The 12,752-nt window shown below is 44.9% G+C and overlaps 1 protein-coding gene across 15 annotated transcripts in view; it reads right to left on the bottom strand.

Annotated features, from left to right (window-relative positions):
• The window catches only part of LOC106609740 (neuron navigator 3), a 388,938-nt gene that overhangs the window by 26,973 nt on the left and 349,213 nt on the right, over window positions 1–12,752 (bottom strand). For 14 of the 15 annotated variants that reach the window (XM_045722334.1, XM_045722323.1, XM_045722324.1 and 11 more), the window contains 6 exons: window positions 11,687–11,875; window positions 9,471–9,523; window positions 7,890–7,910; window positions 7,276–7,299; window positions 6,050–6,073; window positions 5,729–5,806 (listed from right to left, as the gene is read on the bottom strand). In XM_045722334.1, the coding sequence (XP_045578290.1) occupies window positions 5,729–5,806; window positions 6,050–6,073; window positions 7,276–7,299; window positions 7,890–7,910; window positions 9,471–9,523; window positions 11,687–11,875 (389 nt within the window). The remainder of the gene's footprint in view (window positions 1–5,728; window positions 5,807–6,049; window positions 6,074–7,275; window positions 7,300–7,889; window positions 7,911–9,470; window positions 9,524–11,686; window positions 11,876–12,752) is intronic. The other variant, XM_045722326.1, reaches the window with a different exon arrangement.

Here is a 12,752-nt window from a genome sequence, read left to right as displayed (position 1 = left end):
CTTCTCTCCTCTCTGGCTGAATTGCATATAACCTTTGCAAAATTTCATCCGTCCAATCCCATCAGCCCCCTCCATCATGTGACATACACCCACCACTGCTGCCCACCTGTCCGCCCTGTGGGTAGGGCTGTGAAGCTTCCCACGCATCCCGCGGCTGGCCTTTGGCCTTGCGACCCCTGCCCTGGGGCCTCTGCTGGGAGCCGGGGTAGTGGTTGAGGGGTGGCCAGACCAGCGAACCGGCCAGAGAGCTGCCCCTACTACTACTGCTGCTCCCCAGTGTCGACGCCATCCTCAGAGCCCTCTCTGCTCTACCCATCCACACTCACTCACACACACACACAGCAGCATGACTACTATAGAACAAGCCAGCACAGACGGCTAGATATACTAATTCCCAAATCCCCAAAGAGAAAGGCACAAAAAGGAGGTAGAGGGGAGGGGATAAGAGAGAGAGGGAGGGCAATCTAGAGAGGAGAGAAAGGGGTGAGAGAGGGAAAGGAGTGAGAGAGGGAAAGGAATGAGATAGAGAAAGGAAACAGAGAGAGTGATGGAAGGTGAAGGAAGGAGAATTAGGGTAAGGTAGGTAGGTAAGTAGAGTGCAGAGATATAAACCCACCTCTTAAACCCACTTTAATGACAGCCAAGGCAAGGAATGGAATCTCTTCTGAGGAGAAAATAAAAATCTCACAGAACAATACCAAGACGCTTCTACAACGCTTGTTCTTTTTAATCCTTTTTCCAGGATGCTGGTTTTTCTCATTCGACTTTGTTCTAATCAAAGAAAACCCAAACAAACATGAAATAGATTGACATGGACGTGGGAGAGCTTCTCTAACCATATGTGACTACACACATACAACTGTCTGCCTGATGTGGCGGCCATTTTAGCTACAAATCAGGCCAGACTGACCCGCTAGGAGCATGCTGAATGTGACACAGCGAATAGTCCTTTATTAAAAATATTCCTTATTCCAAAAAGGTCAAAATATTCATTTCCATGTTAACATATTAAAGACAGTGAGCAGATACAGTAAATGAATGTCTTCCATACAGTACATTAGTGTCCCGGATAGCTCAGCTGGTGGAGCACAGCGCTTGCATCTCCAGGGTTGCGGGTTTGATTCCCACAGGGGACAAGTCGGAAAATGTATGCACACTACTGTAAGTCGCTCTGGATAAGAGCGTCTGCTAAATGACTGAAATGGAAATGTGATTAGGGTCAATCTACGATGACGTCAATCAGCAGACACCACACTCACAGCTCTTCTCATTCGTTCAATGACAAAACAGTGCCTCGCTCTAAGTGGGATTTATATTTAATCAGCCATTCAAGAGAACATGACTGCAAACAAACAGTATGCACCTGCTGAAGATGCAGTATCTCTCCCAGACAAATCAGCTTACAGCACCTAAAACGCTGCCTTAATCAATGCTGCAGTGCATGTTTCAACCACTGGAGTCCCGGGAGAGAAATGTTGTCCCAATGCACAGCATGGGCCATGAAGCTTGGGTACCAGACACCATCCGGTACCAGACACCATCCGGTACCAGAGAGAGTGTATGGGTCTAGCGGGGAAGACATTTTGACTATGACACCCACTACTGGAACAGATTGGGAGCCCAGGAAAGGCATGAGGTAATATATATATACTGCTCAAAAAAATAAAGGGAACACTAAAATAACACATCCTAGATCTGAATGAATGAAATAATCTTATTAAATACTTTTTTTGTTTACATAGTTGAATGTGCTGACAACAAAAATCACTCCAAAATAATCAATGGAAATCCAATTTATCAACCCATGGAGGTCTGGATTTGGAGTCACACTCAAAATTAAAGTGGAAAACCACACTAGAGGCTGATCCAACTTTGATGTAATGTCCTTAAAACAAGTCAAAATGAGGCTCAGGAGTGTGTGTGGCCTCCACGTGCCTGTATGACCTCCCTACAACGCCTGGGCATGCTCCTGATGAGGTGGCGGATGGTCTCCTGAGGGATCTCCTCCCAGACCTGGACTAAAGCATCCGCCAACTCCTGGACAGTCTGTGGTGCAACGTGGCGTTGGTGGATGGAGCGAGACATGATGTCCCAGATGTGCTCAATTGGATTCAGGTCTGGGGAACGGGCGGGCCAGTCCATAGCATCAATGCCTTCCTCTTGCAGGAACTGCTGACACACTCCAGCCACATGAGGTCTAGCATTGTCTTGCATTAGGAGGAACCCAGGGCCAACCGCACCAGCATATGGTCTCACAAGGGGTCTGAGGATCTCATCTCGGTACCTAATGGCAGTCAGGCTACCTCTGGCGAGCACATGGAGGGCTGTGGCCCCCAAAGAAATGCCACCCCACACCATGACTGACCCAACGCCAAACCGGTTATGCTGGAGGATGTTGCAGGCAGCAGAACGTTCTCCACGGCGTCTCCAGACTGTGTCACGTCTGTCACATGCTCAGTGTGAACCTGCTTTCATCTGTGAAGAGCACAGGGCGCCAGTGGCGAATTTGCCAATCTTGGTGTTCTCTGGCAAATGCCAAACGTCCTGCACGGTGTTGGGCTGTAAGCACAACCCCCACCTGTGGACGTCGGGCCCTCATACCACCCTCATGGAGTCTGTTTCTGACAGTTTGAGCAGACACATGCACATTTGTGGCCTGCTGGAGGTAATTTTGCAGGGCTCTGGCAGTGCTCCTCCTGCTCCTCCTTGCACAAAGGCGGAGGTAGCGGTCCTGCTGCTGGGTTGTTGCCCTCCTACGGCCTCCTCCACGTCTCCTGATGTACTGGCCTGTCTCCTGGTAGCGCCTCCATGCTCTGGACACTACGCTGACAGACACAGCAAACCTTCTTGCCACAGCTCGCATTGATGTGCCATCCTGGATGAGCTGCACTACCGGAGCCACTTGTGTGGGTTGTAGACTCTGTCTCATGCTACCACTAGAGTGAAAGCACCGCCAGCATTCAAAAGTGACCAAAACATCAGCCAGGAAGCATAGGAACTGAGAAGTGGTCTGTGGTCCCCACCTGCAGAACCACTCCTTTATTGGGGGTGTCTTGCTAATTGCCTATAATTTCCATCTGTTGTCTATTTCATTTGCACAACTGCATGTGAAATTTATTGTCAATCAGTGTTGCTTCCTAAGTGGACAGTTTGATTTCACAGAAGTGTGATTGACTTGGAGTTACATTGTGTTGTTTAAGTGTTCCCTTAATTTTTTTGAGCAGTGTATATTCAAGGGCTTTTCTTTATTTTTACTATATTCTACATTGTAGAATAATAGTGAAGACATCAAAACTATGAAATAACACATATGGAATCATGTAGTAACCAGATTCTTCAAAGTAGCCACCCTTTGCCTTGATGACAGCTTTGTACACTCTTGGCATGGGTGGGCATAGGCCAACCCACTGGGGAACCAGGCCCAGCCAATCAGAATGAGTTTTACCCCACAAAAGGGCTTTATTACAGACAGAAATACTCCTCAGTTTCATTAGATGTCCGGGTGGCTGGTTTCAGACAATTCCGCAGGTGAATAAGCCAGATGTGGAGGTCCTGGGCTGGCGATGTTACACGTAGTCTGCGGTTGTGAGGCCGGTTGGACGTGCTGCCAAATTCTCTAAAACGACGTTGGAGGCAATGTATCTGTCACGGCTGTTCAAAGGATCGGACCAAAGTGCAGCGTGTTCGTAGTTCCACATATTTTATTTACCGTGAAACTAAATGCAATACACTAAATACTTGAATACACAAAAACAACAAACCGTGACGCAGAGAGAAAACACACTACTCAAAAATTAATCACCCACAAAAACAGGTGGGACAAACATCAACTTAAATACGACCTCCAATTAGAGACAATGACAACCGGCTGCCTCTAGGAGATCATACCAAACAAAACCAACATAGAAATACAAAACTAGAAACTGAACATAGAAATACAAAACTAGAAACGGAACATAGAAATACAAAACATAGACAAACTGACCTACTCTACCATAGAAAATAACAACTTACTATGGTCAGGACGTGACAGTATTGTAGATAAATGAACGTTCAATTCTCTGGCAACAGCTCTGGTGGATATTCCTACAGTCAACATGCCAATTGCACGCTCCCTCAAAACTTGAGACACCCCAAACTTTTGAAAGGTAGTGTAACTTAGAAATGTCTCTGTTTTTGAAAGAAAAGCATATTTGTTGTCCATTAAAGTAACATCAAATTGATTAGAAATACAGTGTAGACATTGTTAAGGTTGTAAATGACTATTGTAGCTGGAAACGGCAGATTTTTTATGGAATATCTACATAGGCGTACGGAGGCCCATTATCAGCAACCATCACTCCTGTGTTCCAATGGCATGTTGTGTTAGCTAATCCAAGTTTATCATTTTAAAAGGCTCAAAAGGTTTTCAGCTGTGCTAACAGAATTGCAAAAGGGTTTTCTAATGATCAATTAGCCTTTTAAAATGATAAACTTGGATTAGCTAACACAATGTGCCATCGGAACACAGGAGTGATGGTTGCTGATAATGGGCCTCTGTACACCTACGTAGATATTCCATTAAAAAAATTGTCAGTTTCCAGCTACAATAGTCATTTACAACATTAACAATGTCTACACTGTATTTCTGATCAATTTGATGTTATTTTAATGGACGAAAAATGTGCTTTTCTTTCAAAAACAAGGACATTTCTAAGTGACCCCAAATTTTGAACGGTAGTATATGTGGCATTGAGTTGTGTGACAAAACGTAACATTTTAGAGTGGCCTTTTATTGTCTCCAGCACAAGGTGCACCTGTGTAATGATTATGCTGTTTAATCAACTTCTTGATATGCCACACCTGTCAGGTGGATGGATTATCTTGGCAAAGGAAAAGTGCCCACTAATGGGGATTTAAACAGATGTGTGCACTAAATTCGAGAGAAATAAGCTATTTGTGCATGTGGAAAATGTCTGGGATCTTTTATTTCAGCTCATGAAACATGGGACCAACACCGATGCATTTATATTTCTGTTCAGTATATACACACAAATGCATCTAAAAAAAGCTTTCTCATAAATTAAACAATGCAACTTTTCTACAAAGACATCTGGGGTCTGTATGAGTCACACAGTGAACACAAAAGCTAGTTGGAAGTTTCTTGGCAGTGTGGTGCCTTAGTGCCTGGATATGTATAACTCCTCGATCAAAGTCAGAGACCCTGGTGAAGACCCTGTCAGCCTCGCACTTGATCAGACGCTTCACGCAGGGCCCAGCACAGAGAGAGACAGGAGCGCCCATCTCTCCACAGAGACCTGACAGGCTTTGGGTTCTCAGGGTTCTCTCTCACTCTGTATAATACACTTCCTCCCTCCAAACTGGGCTCACAAGCCCCCTCTTTCCCCCCTCTCTCTGTTTTGTTAAATCTGCATGTTCTTGCTAGGCCGCTCTATATTGCTGCCCCACTGGATGAGGCTCGCTTCGCAGGACAATTCCCGGTAAACAAGCCGCATATTCGAGCTGTGTTCGAAAAAAACAACCCAGACTTCAAAACATTTCATCAGAAGCTTAAGAAACCTTTGAGTCAGAGAGAGAAAGGGAATTAGTGGGTGTCTAGACTGATTTACATTCAAGGGTTTGGCAAAGGCAGAGTTTCCCCCAAACCTCTCTGACAGGCTAGGATGCAAATGAACCACGAGGCAGACGTTTTGACTGCTCAGTGTTTGTTGAAGTAAGAGGCACTTACATTGGCAGACAGCTGAGATGTGAGGGTCGCGACCTTTTCCTGAGAGGCGTCCAACTCTCGTCGCAGCTTCCTGATTTGCTGTTTGGGTGGGGAAAAAAATAACATATTACCATGACGACCATGTCTCTCCTAAAAAAACAGGACTGATTGAAAATACAACAGAGCATGCCTATCTTCCGATTCCATCCCTTTAAAAGCAAATCCAAATCTGGTGTACCAGCTGCCTAGTAAACATCCATTTGAAAACATGTAAAGTCTGTCTCATTGCCACAGTATAAAACAATGGGGTGAATGTATGTATGAAGGTAAGTGGGGGATTACCGTGGTATTTTGGCCTGTTTGACCCTTGATTGAAAAGAGAAGAATACAATTAACTCTATGATGCATGCTTAGTCCAAACAGAAGATATGGTGAGAGAGATATCTGTTATGATGATGACAAAGCAGCATGTTTCCTCACGGTTAGCAGTTTAAGCCATTAGCCAATAAGGAAAAAGGCAATCTCTCACACATAAACAACAGTACAGTCATGGACAAATTAGCCAATAAAAGGGGAAAAAGTGCACAAGCATCTAAACACATTAGGGTAGTTGTCACTTTGGTAACACTTTCTTTAAACCTGACTGGTATAATGCATTTTAAAAAGACTCCATGGTTCTAACAAGTAATAAAGCATTATACCTGTGGGCTTTAACTAACGTGTTAATGTAGGGTGCAAACAGAAACAGAAAGTCATTGTAATGAAAGAAAAGCCAGTGATAACTGAATAGGGTGTGAAGTGAAACCACTGAGAAGGATAAAGAGTAGGATGTATTAATGATATTTGTCCATGACTGTCAGTATGACGTGTGGTAAAGCTCATGTCAAAGTGCTGTTTGGTTATATTCAAATGCCTGGTTGTTTAAAAGACTGGCCAATGACAAGCAATGCACCATAGGGTCAAAGAGATTTGACTTGGACACCAAGTCCAAGGTTATATACACAAGTTTTATGCTCAGGTCCGCCACTGATAGACCAGAACCTGATTTTGGACGAAGTGGATACATACATCACTGCTCGTGCTTTGATTGTTATCTTTCATTATGGAGATCTGACCGGACCAGACCAGACAGACAGACAAACAGAGAGACTGACAGACCAGACAGACCAGAGAGACAGACTAGAGAGACAAACAGAGAGACTGACCAGACAGACCAGATAGACCAGACGAGACAGACAGACCAAACCAGACAGACCAGAGCCAGACAGACTAGACAGACAAACAGAGAGACTGACGACCAGACAGACCAGAGAGACCAGACTAGAGAGACAGACCAAACCAGACAGACAGACCAGACCAGGCAGACCAGACCAGGCAGACAAACAGAGAGACTGACAGACCAGACAGACCAGAGAGACAGACTAGAGAGACAGACAGACAGACCAGACAGACAGACAGACCAGACAGATCAGACGACCAAACAGATGAGACGACCAGACAGAGATTAGATAGACCAGATAGAGACCAGACAGGAGACATTTCGTCCCTCACCAAGCCAAGCCTCTTACCTCAGAATGTGCCTTTTCCTCTGTCTGTTTGGGAGAGAAGACATGTCGTTAAGATGTGCAGGAATAAGCCACGTTGTATGAACAATGATTCACTTCTGACAGCTTCTTGATGGATGCAATGAATGCCCATTGTCATAATGAGTAGATCATTGGGGTTGATGGAGTATGATGCAGGAGCCAAAAGGCCATAGATGACGCCCGGAAGTGAAAGCAAATGCTAAGGCAGCTCTTAATGCATCAAATCAAATGTTATTGGTCACATACACATATTTAGCAGATGTTATTGCGTGTGTTGGGAAATCGTTGACTGTGGTGTCATTTCAAGTCAGGTCAGACTGTACTAAGAACTTACAGAACGTTTGATTTTGTCCAATCAAGTCACATGTAATCGATGTGGCAGGGATAATTAACATAATACATTGTATGTATGTATTGCAATATATACACACTGGTAACATTGCACACAAGTAACATTGGTTGTTTTTTTTCACACCAACCAAAAACCTGTGTGAACATCTGCCACATTCAACCAGCATCAGAGCATGTGGTGGGCATACAAACACGTTGTCTGTGTGGTGTGGAGAGATCATAGCTGACAGCATCATAGTCTTTACCTTGGCCAGAAAGGAAAGAACCTGGAAGTAAGAAAACGTGGGTTCAAGCTGCTGCAATGGGAAACCATGGCAACCCAACACTTTGCACTGCCCTGAAAACAGGGTGCCAAACTTTTGTGTAAGCCAAGCATTCTCATTGGTTATCATCTATGGCCTTTTGATTGACATCTATATGTTTTGTCTATCTTTATATTGTTGGGCTGAATGATTGGTGTTGTAATGACTTTGGGAAAATGTGTCATGATACTTTTATCATAGTGTTCTTCGTAGGAGATTTTAATAAAATTGCTCTTTGTCAGTCGTGTTTATCAGGGTCGTGCTCATTAGGGCGCATCGCAGCAAAACGCTTTGCAACGGAAAACGAAAACAAATGTTTCTCATAGGACAGGCTGAAATAGTACCTCCCCGTTTCACAACGTTTTCTGCCTACTGAACACGCCCCAGGTGTTGAGTGATAACAGATGAGATTAAACAAAACTGATGACTAGATAATGCCAAAGATGAGAAGAAATGATAAAATAGCAAACAGAAAAGTATGATGAAATTCAAATCATAACTGACATAACAATTATAGTAATGGAAACAAATAAACATGAAATTACAATTAAAATATTAAAATATGAACACAACCAAACATCAACACAATGAAATGAAGAATAAACAATAACTGCATGCTGTCTTTCTGCCCCATAGGAATACTTTCAGAACAAGTCTCTGAAATCAGTGAAAGTCTAAACTTGTCTCGAGGCCTTTCTAGAACTTTCTGCTGGGGAGGAAAGAGGTGGAGAGCGCCAGTAATTGATTATCTTCCTCAACTGATCTGTCTTCTCATTGAGTTTGATTGCAGCTGGAGTGTTGCCCGTTGCCCCAAAAAAATCCACACCTTCACCAAGCTTGAATTTGCCTAAATCACCTTGGATGCACTGCTAAAATATAAAAATGTATGATATATTTAAGTATTAAGGTCCGAGGAGGTGTGGTATATGGCCAATATACCATGGCTAAGGACTGTTCATATGCAAGACGCAATGCAGAGTGCCTGGACACAGCCCTTAGCCGTGGTATATTGGCAATATACCACAAACCCCCGAGGTGTCTTATTGCTATTATAAACTGGTTTCCAACATAATTAGAGCAGTAAAAATAAATGTTTCGTCATACCCGTGGTATACGGTCTCATATACCACGGCTGTCAGCCAATCAGCATTCAGGGCTTGAACCACCCAGTTTATAAAGCCATTCGTACACCGATCTATTATTGAAGAATGTAACTTATAAAGTACAACTGTTCTTCCCCATCATAACCCCAAATATGTTTCAAAATATTACTCTGATTTCATGGACTCTGTCCTTGCATCCATAACACAATCTTTGAATTTGAGAGTGGTTACATTTCTCCAGCCTTATAGCAAAAAAGTGGCATGGCTGTCGTTTGCTGAAAAATGTATTACATATTGTCTCCTAAAATAATTCTAGGCTAATGACACCAATTAACCGGGATCACACACAGCACCCATGGCTGCCATAAGCATGATTGTCTAAATGTTTGTTTGTGTGTTTGGAGAAAACAATGCAACTTACCGCAGAGTACAGGGATGAGGTGCTGGAGACCAGCGACAGTGAGGATCCATGGACTAGAGAGAGACAGAGAGAGAGAGCGAGCGAGAGAGAGTGAGAGAGCGAGAGAGCGTGAGAGCGAGAGCGAGTGAGGGATTAAGAGAACATAACCTGTGGTCCTGTAAATAGCACCATCTCATCTGCATGTAAAAGTACCATTCTAATGGTATGTGTGTGGCTGTGTACTAATGAAGTACTCGTTTGAATAATTCAAAAGGCCTAGTCTTTGACTAGTAACATTACTTTCAAGTGGCACTGTCACGTTACCAAAATGTTAACTGAAACACCAAACTTGTCTTTAAAAAGGGAAGCAGATAAAAGCCGGGTTCCTAGTCCGGGGCATTTTGAGCTTCAGTCTGAGAGCTCCACCCTGACTATCACTTCTTCTTGGTCTAAGCAGCGTCCCACAGACAAGTTAATAATATATATATAGTACACTGCTCCAAAAAATAAAGGGAACACTTAAACAACACAATGTAACTCCAAGTCAATCACACTTCTGTGAAATCAAACTGTCCACTTAGGAAGCAACACTGATTGACAATACATTTCACATGCTGTTGTGCAAATGGAATAGACAACAGGTGGAAATTATAGGCAATTAGCAAGACACCCCCAATAAAGGAGTGGTTCTGCAGGTGGGGACCACAGACCACTTCTCAGTTCCTATGCTTCCTGGCTGATGTTTTGGTCACTTTTGAATGCTGACGGTGCTTTCACTCTAGTGGTAGCATGAGACGGAGTCTACAACCCACACAAGTGGCTCAGGTAGTGCAGCTCATCCAGGATGGCACATCAATGCGAGCTGTGGCAAGAAGGTTTGCTGTGTCTGTCAGCGTAGTGTCCAGAGCATGGAGGCGCTACCAGGAGACAGGCCAGTACATCAGGAGACGTGGAGGAGACCGTAGGAGGGCAACAACCCAGCAGCAGGACCGCTACCTCCGCATTTGTGCAAGGAGGAGCAGGAGAAGCACTGCCAGAGCCCTGCAAAATGACCTCCAGCAGGCCACAAATGTGCATGTGTCTGCTCAAACGGTCAGAAACAGACTCCATGAGGGTGGTATGAGGGCCCGACGCCCACAGGTGGGGGTTGTGCTTACAGCCCAACACCGTGCAGGACGTTTGGCATTTGCCAGAGAACACCAAGATTGGCAAATTCGCCACTGGCGCCCTGTGCTCTTCACAGATGAAAGCAGGTTCACACTGAGCACGTGACAGACGTGACAGAGTCTGGAGACGCCGTGGAGAACGTTCTGCTGCCTGCAACATCCTCCAGCATGACCGGTTTGGCGTTGGGTCAGTCATGGTGTGGGGTGGCATTTCTTTGGGGGGCCGCACAGCCCTCCATGTGCTCGCCAGAGGTAGCCTGACTGCCATTAGGTACCGAGATGAGATCCTCAGACCCCTTGTGAGACCATATGCTGGTGCGGTTGGTCCCTGGGTTCCTCCTAATGCAAGACAATGCTAGACCTCATGTGGCTGGAGTGTGTCAGCAGTTCCTGCAAGAGGAAGGCATTGATGCTATGGACTGGCCCGCCCGTTCCCCAGACCTGAATCCAATTGAGCACATCTGGGACATCATGTCTCGCTCCATCCACCAACGCCACGTTGCACCACAGACTGTCCAGGAGTTGGCGGATGCTTTAGTCCAGGTCTGGGAGGAGATCCCTCAGGAGACCATCCGCCACCTCATCAGGAGCATGCCCAGGCGTTGTAGGGAGGTCATACAGGCACGTGGAGGCCACACACACTACTGAGCCTCATTTTGACTTGTTTTAAGGACATTACATCAAAGTTGGATCAGCCTGTAGTGTGGTTTTCCACTTTAATTTTGAGTGTGACTCCAAATCCAGACCTCCATGGGTTGATAAATTGGATTTCCATTGATTATTTTTGTGTGATTTTGTTGTCAGCACATTCAACTATGTAAAGAAAAAAGTATTTAATAAGATTATTTCTTTCATTCAGATCTAGGATGTGTTGTTTAAGTGTTCCCTTTATTTTTTTGAGCAGTATATATGCCATCAAGCAGACTACTTGTAAGTCCCTTTTAATCCAAAGTAGTACTTGCATACATTTTTGCATGGGTGGCAGCAGCGGGAATCGGAAACCCGCGATCCGGGCGTTGCTAGCGCCCTGCTCTACCAACTGAACCACACAGGACCACAGTCTGGGCCTACCTTCGTCGGTGCTGTCCCTGAAGGAGCCAGAACGGCTCATACCTCGGGGTCTGTCCTCCAGAGAGGTGGCGCTGCCCCCCAGGTGGGCTTCTCCATACAGGTCAAAAGAGTCCTGGGCAGGGATGCTGTTGGAGCGACTCATACTGCTGGGTCCTGGCAGGTTGTAGGGTGACAGGTTGGTGGGGCTCACTGGGGGAGAAAACACACACACATGCACAAACAGGTTGGAGTAGTGGTATTTGGAGTAGGGCTTACGCAGGTTGGAGTAGTGGTATTTGGAGTAGTGGTATTTGGAGTAGGGCTTACGCAGGTTGAAGTAGTGGTATTTGGAGTAGTGATATTTGGAGTAGTAGTATATGGAGTAGTGCTTACGCAGGTTGGAGTAGTGGTATTTGGAGTAGTGCTTACGCAGGTTGAAGTAGTGGTATTTGGAGTAGGGCTTACGCAGGTTGAAGTAGTGGTATTTGGAGTAGTGATATTTGGAGTAGTAGTATATGGAGTAGTGCTTACGCAGGTAGGAGTAGTGGTATTTGAAGTAGGGCTTACGCAGGTTGGAGTAGTGGTATTTGGAGTAGGGCTTACGCAGTTTAGAGTAGTGGTATTTAGAGTAGTGGTATTTGGACTAGTGCTTACGCAGGTTGGAGTAGTGGTATTTGAAGTAGGGCTTATGCAGGTTGGAGTCATGGCATTTGAAGTAGGGCTTACGCAGGTTGGAGTAGTGGTATTTGAAGTAGGGCTTACGCAGGTTGGAGTAGTGGTATTTGGAGTAGTGGTATTTGAAGTAGGGCTTATGCAGGTTGGAGTAGTGGTGTTTGGAGTATTGGAGTACTGGCATTTGGAGTAGTGGTATTTGGAGTAGTGGCATTTGGAGTAGTGGCATTTGGAGTAGTGCTTACGCAGGTTGGAGTAGTGGTTTTTGGAGTAGTGGCATTTGAAGTAGGGCTTATGCAGGTTGGAGTAGTGATATTTGGAAGGTGGTATTTGGAGTAGTGCTTATGCAGGTTGGAGTAGTGATTTTTGGAAGGTGGTATTTGGAGTAGTGCTTATGTAGGTTGGAGTAGTGGTA

This window comes from Salmo salar, chromosome ssa07, assembly GCF_905237065.1.
Source record: "Salmo salar chromosome ssa07, Ssal_v3.1, whole genome shotgun sequence".
Taxonomy (NCBI): Eukaryota; Metazoa; Chordata; class Actinopteri; order Salmoniformes; family Salmonidae; genus Salmo; species Salmo salar.
Note: the sequence above shows the minus strand (reverse complement) of the source record. Positions and strands in the feature narration are given on the sequence as shown.